At 46.9% G+C, this 12865-nt stretch overlaps 1 protein-coding gene across 1 annotated transcript in view; it reads right to left on the bottom strand.

Moving 5' to 3' along the window:
• Positions 1-12865, bottom strand: part of RHBDL3 (rhomboid like 3) — a 54865-nt gene that overhangs the window by 18252 nt on the left and 23748 nt on the right. Inside the window, exons 4-6 of the mRNA XM_007937335.2 lie at positions 10330-10554; positions 7150-7298; positions 4099-4211 (exon numbers count right to left, since the gene is read on the bottom strand). Of these exons, the coding sequence (XP_007935526.1) occupies positions 4099-4211; positions 7150-7298; positions 10330-10554 (487 nt within the window). The remainder of the gene's footprint in view (positions 1-4098; positions 4212-7149; positions 7299-10329; positions 10555-12865) is intronic.

A 12865-nucleotide genomic window follows, 5' to 3' on the forward strand; every position in this document is an offset into this window, starting at 1 on the left:
GAACCATAAGGCCAGTGGGAATTCCATGGAGGTAGTAGGGGGCAGAGGATGGAGAGAAAATGTCAAGCTATCTCTGTTGTTGTTGTTGTTGTTATGTGCCGTTGAGTCGGCCCCGACTCATAGCGACCCCTCCTTGGGTTTCCGAGGCAGTATCACTACGGAAGTAGGATTGCCCAACCTTCCTAGTCAGGGCTATATATCTTCCAACAAAAATTCTGAGTTTGTGCTGGCACACAGATAAACTGGTGACTTGGCCATAATGCATGCTGTGATAATTTTAGCCTGGAAAATTTTAAAGCAGGTGTTCTCTAACCTCTCCCTTAGGTTAAAAAAAAAAATCTGAAGAACATCTAACTTTGAGCCATATAGTTTTTAATTTATTCTACAATATATATAGTTTTTAATTTATTCTACAATTATTTATTGTCTAACATGTTCCAGGGAGCTCTGGTAGTGTAGTGCCTAAGGCTGGAGGTTCAAACCCACCAGCCACTCCTCGGAAGGAGAATGAGGCAATCTACTTCTGTAGTGATATTGCCTCAGAAACCCAAGGAGGGGTCTCTATGAGTCAGGTCCGACTCAATGGCACATAACAACAACATGTTCCAAGGCCCCTGGGTGGCACAAGTAGTTTGCCCTTGACTACTAACCTAAAGGAGCTCTGGGGGCATAGTGCCTAAGGCACTTGACTGCTAACCAGAAGGCTGAGGTTCAAACCCACCAGCCACTCCTTGGAAGGAAGGTTGGGCAATCTACTTCCATAGTGATACCACCTCGGAAACCCAAGGAGGGTTGCTATGAGTCGGGTCCGACTCGACAGCAGTGCGTTTGGTTTTTTGGTTTCACTAACCTAGAGGTTGGTGATTCAAACCCACCTAAGAAACACTGCAGAAAAAAGCCTCAGTGATCTGCTTCCACAAAGAGCACAGCCAAGAAAACGCCATGGAGTCGTCGTTCTCAGGAACACATGGGTTTGCCATGAATCCGAATCAACCTGAAGACAACGGGTTTGCTTTGGAACATGTGCCAAACCCTGTGCTAGGCTGCACTGCACATGTGGCTCATCATCTAAGTTCCTGGTGAACCATTCACTCTACTGGTTTTTAAAGTACGTAATCGTTAGCCCTGTGATTGTTAGCCATGAGTTGCACATTGGCCTCAAGCATTGGTTACAAGCACTGGGCTCGGAGGACAGACATGGGGAAGGACTGCCCCCAGTTCTACCTGTTCTTAGCTGGGCAACTGAAGCTAGTTGTTTCGCTTTTCTGAATCTCCTGTACAATGGAGGTGATAGGCCCCACCTCATAGGCTTGTTGTGATGAGTATAGAGATAACATGTGCCAAGCCTTTATCACATGCCTGGAGCTCCATACATGCTCAGTAGAGGTGCACTATCATTGATACAAAATGTGATGGCCTTGGACTTGGAATACTTCCACTGGGCAGGAATTAGAGAGCAGGACCAGATGTCTATTAAGACTTCTCTTGGTTTCTGACAATATATTATCCACACAAAGGAAAAACTCTACCCTTAGGTTCTCTTAACACTTGGTAGTGGTCAAAGCATAGCCTTTGTTGTTAAACAGCCTGGGTTTGAATCCTACTTCTCCATTTATAAGCTATGTGTTTTGGGGCAAGTTAACTTGGCTTCGCCAAGCCTCAATTTCTGTAACAGGTGGATAGTAATGGTACCTCTCTCAGAAGGCTGTTGTGAGGATTCACATGGCCTGCACATGGTAAGCCCTTGATATAGAAACCAAAACCAAACCAGGTGCTATGGAGTCGATTCTGACTCACAACAAGCCCATGTGTGTGGAGTAGAACGGTGCTCCACAAGATTTCCAACGCTGTGACCTCTCAGAAGCAGATTGCCAGGTCTTTCTTCTGAGGCGTGTCTGGTTGTTGTTGTTATTTGCCATCGAGTCGGCCCCAACTCATAGCGACCCCTCCTTGGGTTTCCAAGGCAGTATCACTACGGAAGTAGGAATGTCCAAACTTCCTTCTGAGGAGTGGCTGGTGAGTTTGAACCGGCAGCCTTTTGGTTAGCAGTCAAGTGCCTTAGGCACTATGCTACCAGAGGCGTGTCTGGGTAGATATGAATTACCACTGTTTTGGTTAACAGAAGAGCAGTTAACCAGTTGTGCCTCCCAGGGACTTCTACTTGATAACAACAAAAACAAAAATAAAAACCAGCTGCCATCAAGTCAATTCCAACTCACGGCATCTCCATGTGCTTCAAAGGAGAACTGTACTCCATTGGGTTTTCAAGGCTGTGTCCTTGTAGAAGCAAATTGCCAGATGTTTCCATGGCATCTCTGAGTGGGTTCAAACAGCCAACCTTTCAGTTAGTAGTTGAGTGCTTAACCCATTGTGCCACCACCCAGGGACTCCTACTTGATAAATAGAGGCTATCTAATCAGGGTCTGACTGTTGGGAAATGGCCTCCCTGTCTAGGAGGGATGCACCTGGAACAGAGAAGGTGGCAGGGGTGGGAGTGCAGCCAGATCCATCAGCTCAGTCCTGCAATCAATAACATGGTATGTTGCGACCACAGTGCTCTCTGGTCTGAATCAACGACTCATACAGAATAGCGCACGTCATCTGCCTCACAAATGCTCACTTCCCCGCACCCTCACATTTAGTTGATGAATCTGCTTCTGTTAGAGCACCTGCAGGCTTTCGCCTCTCCGCATAGGTATCATTGGGAAATCCACTGCCCACCCTGGCTTCCCATTGAGTGTCACTCAGTTTGGGTGAGTCATTTTGAATTTTATTTCTGTCTTCTGGATTGCTGGCAATTCCATCTAATTGAATACTAATGCAAGTGTTACAAGAGTCTTCCTGTTCCTCGCTATTTAACATCTGGGTCTCTGGCTGTCTAGGTATGGAAAAGACAGTTATACATCCCCAGATGCCAGGACTGGGGATGTATGGATGGCTGAGCAAGCCTGCACTTGGAGATGCTCATTAGACCTTTGTTCAAAGGCGTGGTAGGTGCTGGAGCCCGGAAGAGGCTCAGGTGAGTGGTGTCTGAAGAGGCTAATGTTAATAACCTCAGGACAGAGACGAGGCAAGGAGGTGAGCTGGGTGATTCCTGAAACCACTTCAGTTACTCCCAGAGTCCCTACCTGCCTATTATTTACAAGGCCAGTGCTGCCCTGCTCTCCTGATGACAACTTTAATGCCACTCAGAAAGGATTAAGATCTTACTTAAACATACACACAAAGCTCCCTTGGGCACAGCTGTCAAGCTGAAGAGCTGAGGCGGCAAACCTTGTAAAAAAAAAAAAAAAAAAAAAAAGGCCAGCAATGAAGTTGCAAGCATCATAAGAGTGGGTCCAATGTTCAGAAGCTGAGTTGGTACTGACTTATCCTGCAGATATCGCCTCCCCACCACCTCACTTCCCCTCCCCTCCCCTCCCTTTCCCTCCCACTGGGAGGAGAGAAGGCAGGAGGGGGAGGGAAAGATGGGAGGGACTCACTCCCATCCACCACCAAGGCCATTATCCACTAGACACACCACAATCACCTGCCAGAGCTGAGGTCTCAAAATCCTCCAGCTGGGGTGAGTGCTCACTACCTCCCAGCCCAGACTCTCTCTCCTGTAGCTTCACCCAACAGGACAGTGGTGTACCTGGGCAGAGGTATAGGTGCTGCACCTTTGGGTACATGTGCTGCCCTGGCCAGGGAGGAACCTTGCTCCACCCATACCTTTGATGCCCCTACATTGCTGCCATGTACACAGTTTATGAACCTATCATCTGATTCTAACTTCCCAACAGACCTGTAGGTATGTCTCAGTGCCGTCTTAAAGCTTAATGGGAATAAGAGAGGATAAGGAATTTCCCCAAGGTCACACAGCTACAACATGGCAGTGTGAAGACTGAAACCTGGGTCAGTATGCCCCGCCAAATCCTGTGCTCTCCTCCCTTTGTCTTCACACACTCCCCTCTCTAGGTAGCAGTCTCCTTCAAGTCAGGGGCCTTGGTGACGAAGCTTTTGTTTGCCCTTGGAATCCTGGGGCTTGCTCGAGCTTATAGGGTCTCACAGCCCACCCTGGGGAGGTTTACCCTGTAGACATGGGGTCCACCAGCCTACCTGCCACAACGCCAGCCACATAGACAAGCCCGATGCGGGTGGCTCCATGTACCATCTCCAGGGGCACCCCCACCAGGAGCTGTAGCACTACGTTGAGTCCCAGGTGTTCTATCCTATGACAGAGAGACCACATTCATTCATCAGAGTCATTCATCCAACAAACACTACAGGTTCCTTCAGTGAACAAGACTCATCCCTGCTTTTAAGGAGCTCACAGTCTTGTGGGGGAGGCATAGAAACAGGCAATTGCAACACAGATAGAAGATCTCGGGATGAGTGTGCCTTCCACACCTTCCCTGCCAGCTAGGACAGGAATGCATGGGCAGGGCTCGGGCAATGACTAGTAGTATCTGCACTTATAATGAGAGGGACCAGCTTCAGTTAACCCAGCAACTCCATTGTTAGACACATGCATAGCTCAGAGAGGGGCAATGACTGGCTTAAGTCACACGGCTGGCTAGTGGCTAGGCAGAGACCACAGCCCAGGTCTCCAATCTGCCTGACTCACTTCTTTCACCACACCACACAGTCCCTCTGCTTGTCTACTGCCTTTATAAGCGCTATTGACATTCCAAGAGAGAGGTGTTTTCCAAACAAGTCCAGGCAATAAGGGTGTCTCCTGTGGCTCTATAATTCAGCATCATGCCTTGAAGTTTTCTATGTGTGCTGCTAGGAAGCCTTCTCCGTCCCGGTGTGAGAATGGTCTGCTCTGACTCAAACTCTCAGGGCTGGGAGATGAGACCCCAGGTTTTCTTACCCCGTGAACGTCCTCCAGTAACCAGATCTTGCTGCTAAATGTGTGGGGTGTCTAGTTGAGTGCACGGGTTACCAGAAAAGATTGTGACATGACTATTATTAAATCTAAGTGGTGCTTTCAAGTTTACAAAGCACGTTAACATCCATCATCTCATTTAAACTCAGCCGGTAGCAGCCGGGCAGCTTCCCGGCATGGCTTACATTATGGGCAAGAGAGCAAGCAACAAGGGGCTGGGACACTAGTCTGGCACGCAGTCCTGCTCCTGGCCAGCAGCACCCTGCCTCAGGCCCAACAGCTATGCTACCTAGAAGACATGTGGGCACCTGCTTCCTGTCTCAAATTCCTACCATGCCTGGGATCTTCCAGACTCCTCTGACTGTGCTAGCTGAAGGATTCCAAGGAGGTGCTAAGTGAGAGTATCAGACTCACAGTCAGAAACACTTTAGGGGTTTTCTGGTCCTATATCTCTTATTCTAAGGAGCTCTGGTGGCACTGTAGTTAAAGCATTGGGCTGTTAACCAAAAGGTCGGTGGTTTGAACCCACCTGCCACTCTGTAGGAGAAAGATGAGGCAGTCTGCTCCCACAAACATTTACAGCCTTGGAAACCCTATGGGTCAGTTCAGCTCTGTCCAACAGGGTTGATATGAGTCGGCATCGACTCAATAGCTTTGGGTTTATCCCTTGTTTTACATCCTCAGAACCCAAGGCTCACCCATACGAGGTGAACTGAGGGCTCCTGCCTCCCACACCTCCCACACCTCCCATAGTAGCTTCTGGATTTCCAGACCCAGAGGGCATCTCTGAGTGTGTCACTTTGCTGGCTCTCCCTAGATGCTGGCCAGCTGTTCCTATCTCCTGTCAGTGCTGCTCCTGTTTTTGTTGTAGCAATCAACAGCCCCTCCCTCAAGCTCCACAGACCTGGACACTTTCCCAGCAGGCACTGCCCCATCAGGGGCAACTGTGAAAAAAAGGCCTGAGGCCACCCATGGGCCTCAGCTGAGGACATCTGTGCCCTGTCCACTGCAGTCTCTTGGCTTCCAGCTCCCGGAGGCAAAGAAAGGAGCAAGAAGGCTCTGGTCCTACTCCTCCCGCATGCTCAGGAATAAAGGAAGGTCAGAGGGTAAGCCTGGAACTTAGGCAGTAGCTCCAAACCACGCATAGTCATAGGCTTGAGCAGCCTGGGCAGGGAAGCCCCCAGTTTTTGCTGCTCTAGAATCTTGGCTCACAAGGAGACGGAAATGTGAGACCCTCCCCCCTATGCTGCTCCTTAACTCTGTGAGGTCAAAGCCTGGGGGCACACTTGGCAGGGTAGATGGTCTCTACTGAGTGTCTCATGGGCCCAGGTAAGAGACACGCACTGGCAAACCACAGAGATGTCTCCTCATGCCATAGACCCTCCCCAGCAGGTGCAGCCAATTAGAGGTTGCCTCCTGTACCCACATCAGAGGCTCAGCAGGAAGGAAGCCTCATACAGAGCTCCCTGTGGGTCCTTCTGCTAAGGAATGGGAACAATGGAGCCAATGGGCCACAGTGACCCCCTTCGCATTTCCAACTCCAGAGTCAGGTACTCCTAGGGCTTTTCCGGGCTAACAGTGAGCTCTTTTGACTTCTCTGGAAAAGTGGCAGAAGACACAACAGTGCCCTGGTGTCCTAGGACCCTACTATTCCAATTCAGTGCCTCTACTACGTAAAAACAGTTTCTAACCAAGGGTGCTACTCTCCAAGGGACTTCATCTGGGTGATCTCCTGGCCATCTACTAGGTCCTCATCATGGAATTGGGGTAGGAGGCACCAGGGAGAACTGACTGGGCTCTAGCCCTAAAAGAGGCCAGAGGGCTCTGCAAACAGAAGCTGTAAATACTGTGAGAATTCCTCAAGAAGACCCTCCCCATATGTGGAGACTGGCTTAGGAGGAAGGTGATTTCAACAAATCAGTCCTCTGTTTCACTTATGGGAGCACTTACAGCGTTATGGGCAATGAAATTTTTCTCTTTGCTTTGGCCACTAGGAAGCTCAGAACAAATTTGTAACCTGCCTCTAGTAAGTTCACAGAATCGCATGCTATGTATGTGTGTGCTGATTTCACTGGCTTTTAGCATTTTTCCTTTTATATTTTCTCTCTTCCAAGATAGTGTCAATAATTTGTATATTTTGGTACTAGATGAGTTCCAAGGAGACACCTCAAATCCTGTGTCCAGGTAGATATGAATAAACTAAAATATAGATTTCAACCCAGCCTATCTAGAGCACTTATTTTTCCGTAGGGACTCCTGACAGACAGACAGGTACTCACCCCGCGTGCATGAAGATGTACGTCAGGTAGCGCCAAGCCTGTGCTCGCAGCTGCGGGTGGTAAACCAGGGAGTTCTTCAGGTAACGCGGATGGGTTACCTGCAGCACAAATTGATCCAGCGACACCCCATTGTAGAGGAAAAAGGCAACCTGGATGAAGCCACAGAATGGAGAGGACTTTACTAGTCGCGAAACTGCCTCAGGATCTCTCTCTCATTCTGACTCACATTCATAACCCCTATAGGAAGTTGCTCATCATTTAACCTCCTCAGAAAATGAGGGGCACTCCCATGGCCAGCACCCAACCTAGCCTTCAATCATCTCTTCCCCCACTTCTGCCTGATTATCCAATGCCCACAAAATGGTCACATGGTCTCTCTGCCCTCTCTTCCTTGGTACTAAGCAGGGAGAGTCTGGAAGATTTTCAGCTTTTATTTTGGTAACAATTCACTCACCCACTTGGGGGATGAAGCATTTCACATAGAGGATTTTGGCAATGACTGAAGCATACTAGTTCAAGTCCTAAAACCAAAAAACCAAACTCACTGCCATCAAGTCAATTCTGACTCACAGTGACCCCCACTGGGCTTCTGAGGCTGTAAATCTTTACAGAAGTAGCTTGCCCCATCTTCCTTCCATGGAGCAGCTGATGGGGTTGAACCACTGACCTTCTGATTAGCAGCCAAATACCTATTCACTATGCCACCAGAGTTCTAAAGGCGTATTTATTTTAACTTTTTTTTTTTTTTTTTCCTGGAGATCATTCTAAAATGTACCATTCATATCCTTTAATTCATTAAAAGGGAATATTTAAGGATGCCATAGGTATTGATTTGGACTGTAAGAGTGATTGAGGTATACAGGGTTTTCATAACCTAAATGACCCCAAACTCTTCTATTTCTTTAAGATTTGGGTTTGCTTCTAAATTTCCTTTTGTCCTTCCCCTTACTGCAAGGTTTTCAGCTGTTACTTCTTGTTGCTTGTGGGTAGTGGGCCCCTTCTAATAGCTTCCCACCATGTCCTTTCTAATTTTCTATCTGTTAGGAAATCAGAAAGCCACATTATTAGAACTGAATATAAAGCAAAAGCCTTAGCATTAGTACAAAACAAAACAAAACAAAACAAAAGGTCTGTTGTCACTGAGCAGACTTCCCAGGTGTTGCAAAATAGAGCTGCTCCACAGAGTTTCCTTGGCAGTTATCTTTTACAACAGCAGATTGCCAGGGCTTTCTTCCACAGCACCACTGGCTGGGTTTGAACCACTAACCTTTAGGTTTGTAGTCATGTGCAAAAGATTTATACCACCCAGAAACTGTAGCACAAGGGATCTGAGATAGTTATTTCAGTTTCCTCTAGACTGCTGATTCAAGTTTGCATAGTTGAAATTTCTGGAAATTCTAAAGAAATCTGCAGTTGGGGAACCTGGACACAAAATCTGGCTCCTCAGGATGACCTTGGGCAAATTATTTGAATTCTCTGGTCCTTGGTTTCCTCATCTGGAAACTGGGATAACAATACCTGTACTTCCAGAGCTGGCATGAGGTTTAAGGGTGAAGGACGTGAAAAGCCAGCTCTATGCCTGGCACATATTCAGTGAACGCAGCTGTAATTAGTGTGGGCTTAGAACCTCCCTGTGCTAAGCCTGGGAATGACTTTGGCGCCCTGGCAGCTGGACTCCCTTGAGCTCTCTGGGCGGCCGTTCCGTCCACCAAACAACATGCGGGTGGCCTGGCAGCAAATACAGCTTCCAAGGCATCTCATTATTATTGGTCCTCAAATAGAAGTTAATAAATAGACGGACACAGTAAGCTCTTTAAGAACTAATCCAAGAATATCTCAGAAAATCGCAACTTCAACATGTACATGGATGAAGCCATAACAACAAACAGAGGTGTTCTGGGCTGCAGAACAGATATTCTGATATATACAAGAAGAAAAAGAAGGATGCTATGAAGCTTAACGATCCTGCTGTTTGATTAGGCAAGAACTTTGCAAGAACATATGCAGAGGTGGTAATTAGGCCCATGGTTCTGGAAGAGAAACGGTGGAGATTACAAAATGCCAAACGAAAGTTAAGCAACCATTTAGGAGCTGGGGTGGGAGGGCCACAGGTTCTTGAGCTGAAGAGTCAAAAGAATTCAGAGCTCATCACAGAAGGGCACCAGTTCCATTAATGGCATCTTTGGATGTTTGTTGCATAAGCAGGACACTTGCAGCATAACAATAAGAATGACTGGTTCCCTAAGGGGAGAATGTTCTTATAAAATATGTTAAGTTCATAGTCACTGGTTCATAAACACCCTGGTGGGGTCTTGTGCTTGGCTGCTAACCAGAAGATTAAAGGTTCAAATCTATGCCTCAGAAGAAAGGCCTGGTGATCGACTTCTGAACAGCAGCCATTGACTACCTTATGCAGCACAGCTCTTCTAATGACACACATGGGGTCCCCATGAGTCAGGATGGACTCCACAGCAAAAGCTTCTCGTGGGATGCTTTTGTGTTCAGAAAGTTTCAGTTGCCTTTCTCTCACTCTGAATAGAGGAATCATATGGGGATGGGGAGGGTGGGTCTGCTTACAGATGGGAAAACGGAGTCCCGGGGCAGCAAATGACTTGTCCACAGTTACTCACAGAAGAACTACAATGGATTGGGTTTAATAAGTTAGCCCGGCTAAATCCCTCAAATCAAGGAATTTACTATATTTAGCTTCTGTTTTGGTGGGAGTGATTATTTGGAAAGGAGCCCTGATGGAGCTGTGGTTGAGCATTAAGCTGCTAGCCAAAAGGTCGGTGGTTTGAACCCCCCAGCCACTCCACAGGATAAACATGTGGCAGTCTGCTTCCGTATAGATTACAGCCTTGGAAACCCTATGGTGCAGTTCTACTCTGTCCGATAGGGTCACTACTAGTCAAAACTGACTTGGTGGCAGTGGGTTTTTGGATTTGGTCATATGGAGATTTTGCCTGAAATAATAACTTTTGGAATATCTCTCTGTGATACAGTATAACAACACTGGAATTCACTGTAAGGGGCCTGACTTGTAATGACAGCCACTGTTTGATCTTTGACCATCCCTTTTCACTGGGGAATTATTTTGTCCTCCTCATGAGCTCAGCTTTCTCCTTAGCTCTTCTCCCCCACCGCAAGGCTGAGCAGCCCCTTCCCCATGCTCATGCTTGCCTCCAGCAGTGTGACTGTAATCATGAACCAGGGCGGGGGGCAGCAGGTGTAGCTGTCGTAGTACCACTTGCGGTCAATCTCCCGGGGCAGGGTCTCATAGGCCACGTGGCGGATCAGTCGTTGAGAGAGGTTCAGCCCCTTTTCCTCCAGCAGGGCTTTGCTGCAGAGCCTGCGGTTCCCCTGCAGGATGGCCTGGCGGAAGCTGTTGGACCGTTTGTTGCTCATCTGCACAGGACATGGGGTCGGGGACAGGGTCAGAGTCAGGGTCTCACACTGCTTAGGCCAGGCCTAACACACCTTTCTTTTTCTTTTATAATCGTCAATCGTTCTATAATAGTTCAAACATCCAGTGAGCTCTTAATATGGGCCAGGGTTTGGTCTAAGAACTTCACAAGTTTTAGTTCATTTATACTCACAAACTGTTAGATTGTTGTTGCTGTTAAGGACCATCCAGTTGGCTCCAACTCATGGCAACTTCATGTATAACAGAGCTAACCATTGCCTGGCTCCATGCCATCTCCACGATCATTAGTTTGAAAGCATTGTTGAGGCCATTGTGCTAATCCATCTCATTGAGGGTTTCCTTTGTTTTCACTGACCCTCTACTTTACAAAATGGGATGTCCTTTTTGTAGCAATGATAATATTAGATAAGACAACGAATATCCTTATTCTACTGGATGGGAAAATTGAGGAGAGAGAGTTCTCGTAACCTAGTTCAAAGCCAGTAAGCTTCCAGAGCCTGTATTCTTATTCACTATGCTCTCTTTCCACCCACTCATGAATCACAACTCACTGAGCAACTACTAAGTAACCAGCAATCACAGTTTAGAGGGACAGCTGTCATGGGAACACACAGGAGGAGCCCAACCCAGTCCTAAAGTGGTCAGGGAGGGCTTCCTAGAGGAGGTGGTATCTGACTGAGAACTGAAGGGTGAGTAGGAATTAGCATCCTCAGACATACTAGCTTGGAAAGAGGAAGACAACCCTGAGTTTGTAAAAAAAAAAAAAGAAAGAAAGAAAGAAAGAGCACTGGATTAGAAGGCCCGGGCTCCAGTCCTGGGTCTTCCAGTACACAGCCAGCTAACCTTGGTGAGTCATTTAACCTCTCTGGACCTCAGTTTCCTATCTTCTAAAGGAGAGAGGAAGGGTTGATCTAGATTATTTCCACCTTCCTTTCTAGTTCTACCATCCTAACCTCCTTCACACCATAAATCAGCACCATGCTCAACAAACCTTGAGCTTCACCGATCAAGAAGGGCCAGGAGTTCTGGAGGCCCTCACCTCCATTTCCTGAATTCCGCCCCAGTCTGAGTCTGGAAGCTCCCCTGAAGGGAACTCACACCCTCTCACGCGAGAGCCAGGGAGTCGGGGCTCCTTCCCCATCCATGCTGAGCCACAGCGGCTCATCCTCTGCCCCTTTCAAAGCTGGAGCCTGGGGAGCCATGGCCAAGTGGTGAGAGTCCAATTCTTCAGGTCAGGCATGCCTAGATTTCAATGGGATATGAACACGGCTCTCTGATTCTACAAGGTGGTCACCATGTCTGGAAACAGAGACAAATGTATAATAAATGATTTATTACACATTAGCATACATGATAAAATGGTATTATCAATGTTTCCAGACCCTTCAGCCACCTTACAGCATCACAGCTGCTACCTCTCCTCTTGGGAGGAGAAGAGGAATAGGGGACATGGGCAAGAGCCTGGGTAAGGGTTTGTTCAGACTCCCTTTCGTTCTCCCAGCCCCCATCCCAACTAGCAGCTTCTCCTGGGTGCCAGGCTGTGGAGAAATATCCCCCCAAAAGTCTCTGGAGTGGGAGTAGGGCCTTCTAAACCTCTCATTCCTCTTTGGGAGTTGAGTGAATGAAAGGCTTTCGGGGCTCCCAGGGTGGAGAGCAGTGGTGTCACTAGGGAAGTATGAGGAGGTATAGACCATACTGGGTAACACTGTCAGAGGGCATGACACCAAAATGACTGTCTATAAAATTTCTGTGCAATGTTTCAGCAGAAATTTATTAGTTTTTATAAAAATATCCTTGTAATTGTAGCAAAAACATTTTTTTGTAGGCCCTGCTTACATGTATCAACATACCTATAAGGCTAAAACTCTATGCTAATTTACTTTTTGAACCTTCTAATGTGCTGTGGTCAGAGCCGTCTTTATTACCCAATTACAATGACACTTCAGATCACCTGGCCTCATTTGCATGCACTTTAAGCACATGCCGTTGTTTTTGTTGCTGCCGTGTTTTTTATAGTCACTGATTTTGTCAAATTTTCTGCTGCTTTAGCTACAATATTGTGGTAATTAGTATTTGTGAACCTATTAATAACTTTTTTGAGAATGAAGTAGTAATTAAAGGAAAAAGAGAAAAATAAAAAAAGCTTCTGCTCAGTTACTAATAATGTTGTAACTAATAATGTTATGATTCCATGTAAAAAGATTTTACAAAACAATTTTGTTGTTAGTATTCATATAATCTAAGAAATATTACATTTAAGCAATTTAAAACTATACTTATCAAATATTATTC

Source organism: Orycteropus afer, unplaced genomic scaffold (assembly GCF_000298275.1).
Source record: "Orycteropus afer afer isolate SDZICR_OR568_19922 unplaced genomic scaffold, OryAfe1.0 scaffold00042, whole genome shotgun sequence".
In the NCBI taxonomy this organism is placed as follows: domain Eukaryota; kingdom Metazoa; phylum Chordata; class Mammalia; order Tubulidentata; family Orycteropodidae; genus Orycteropus; species Orycteropus afer.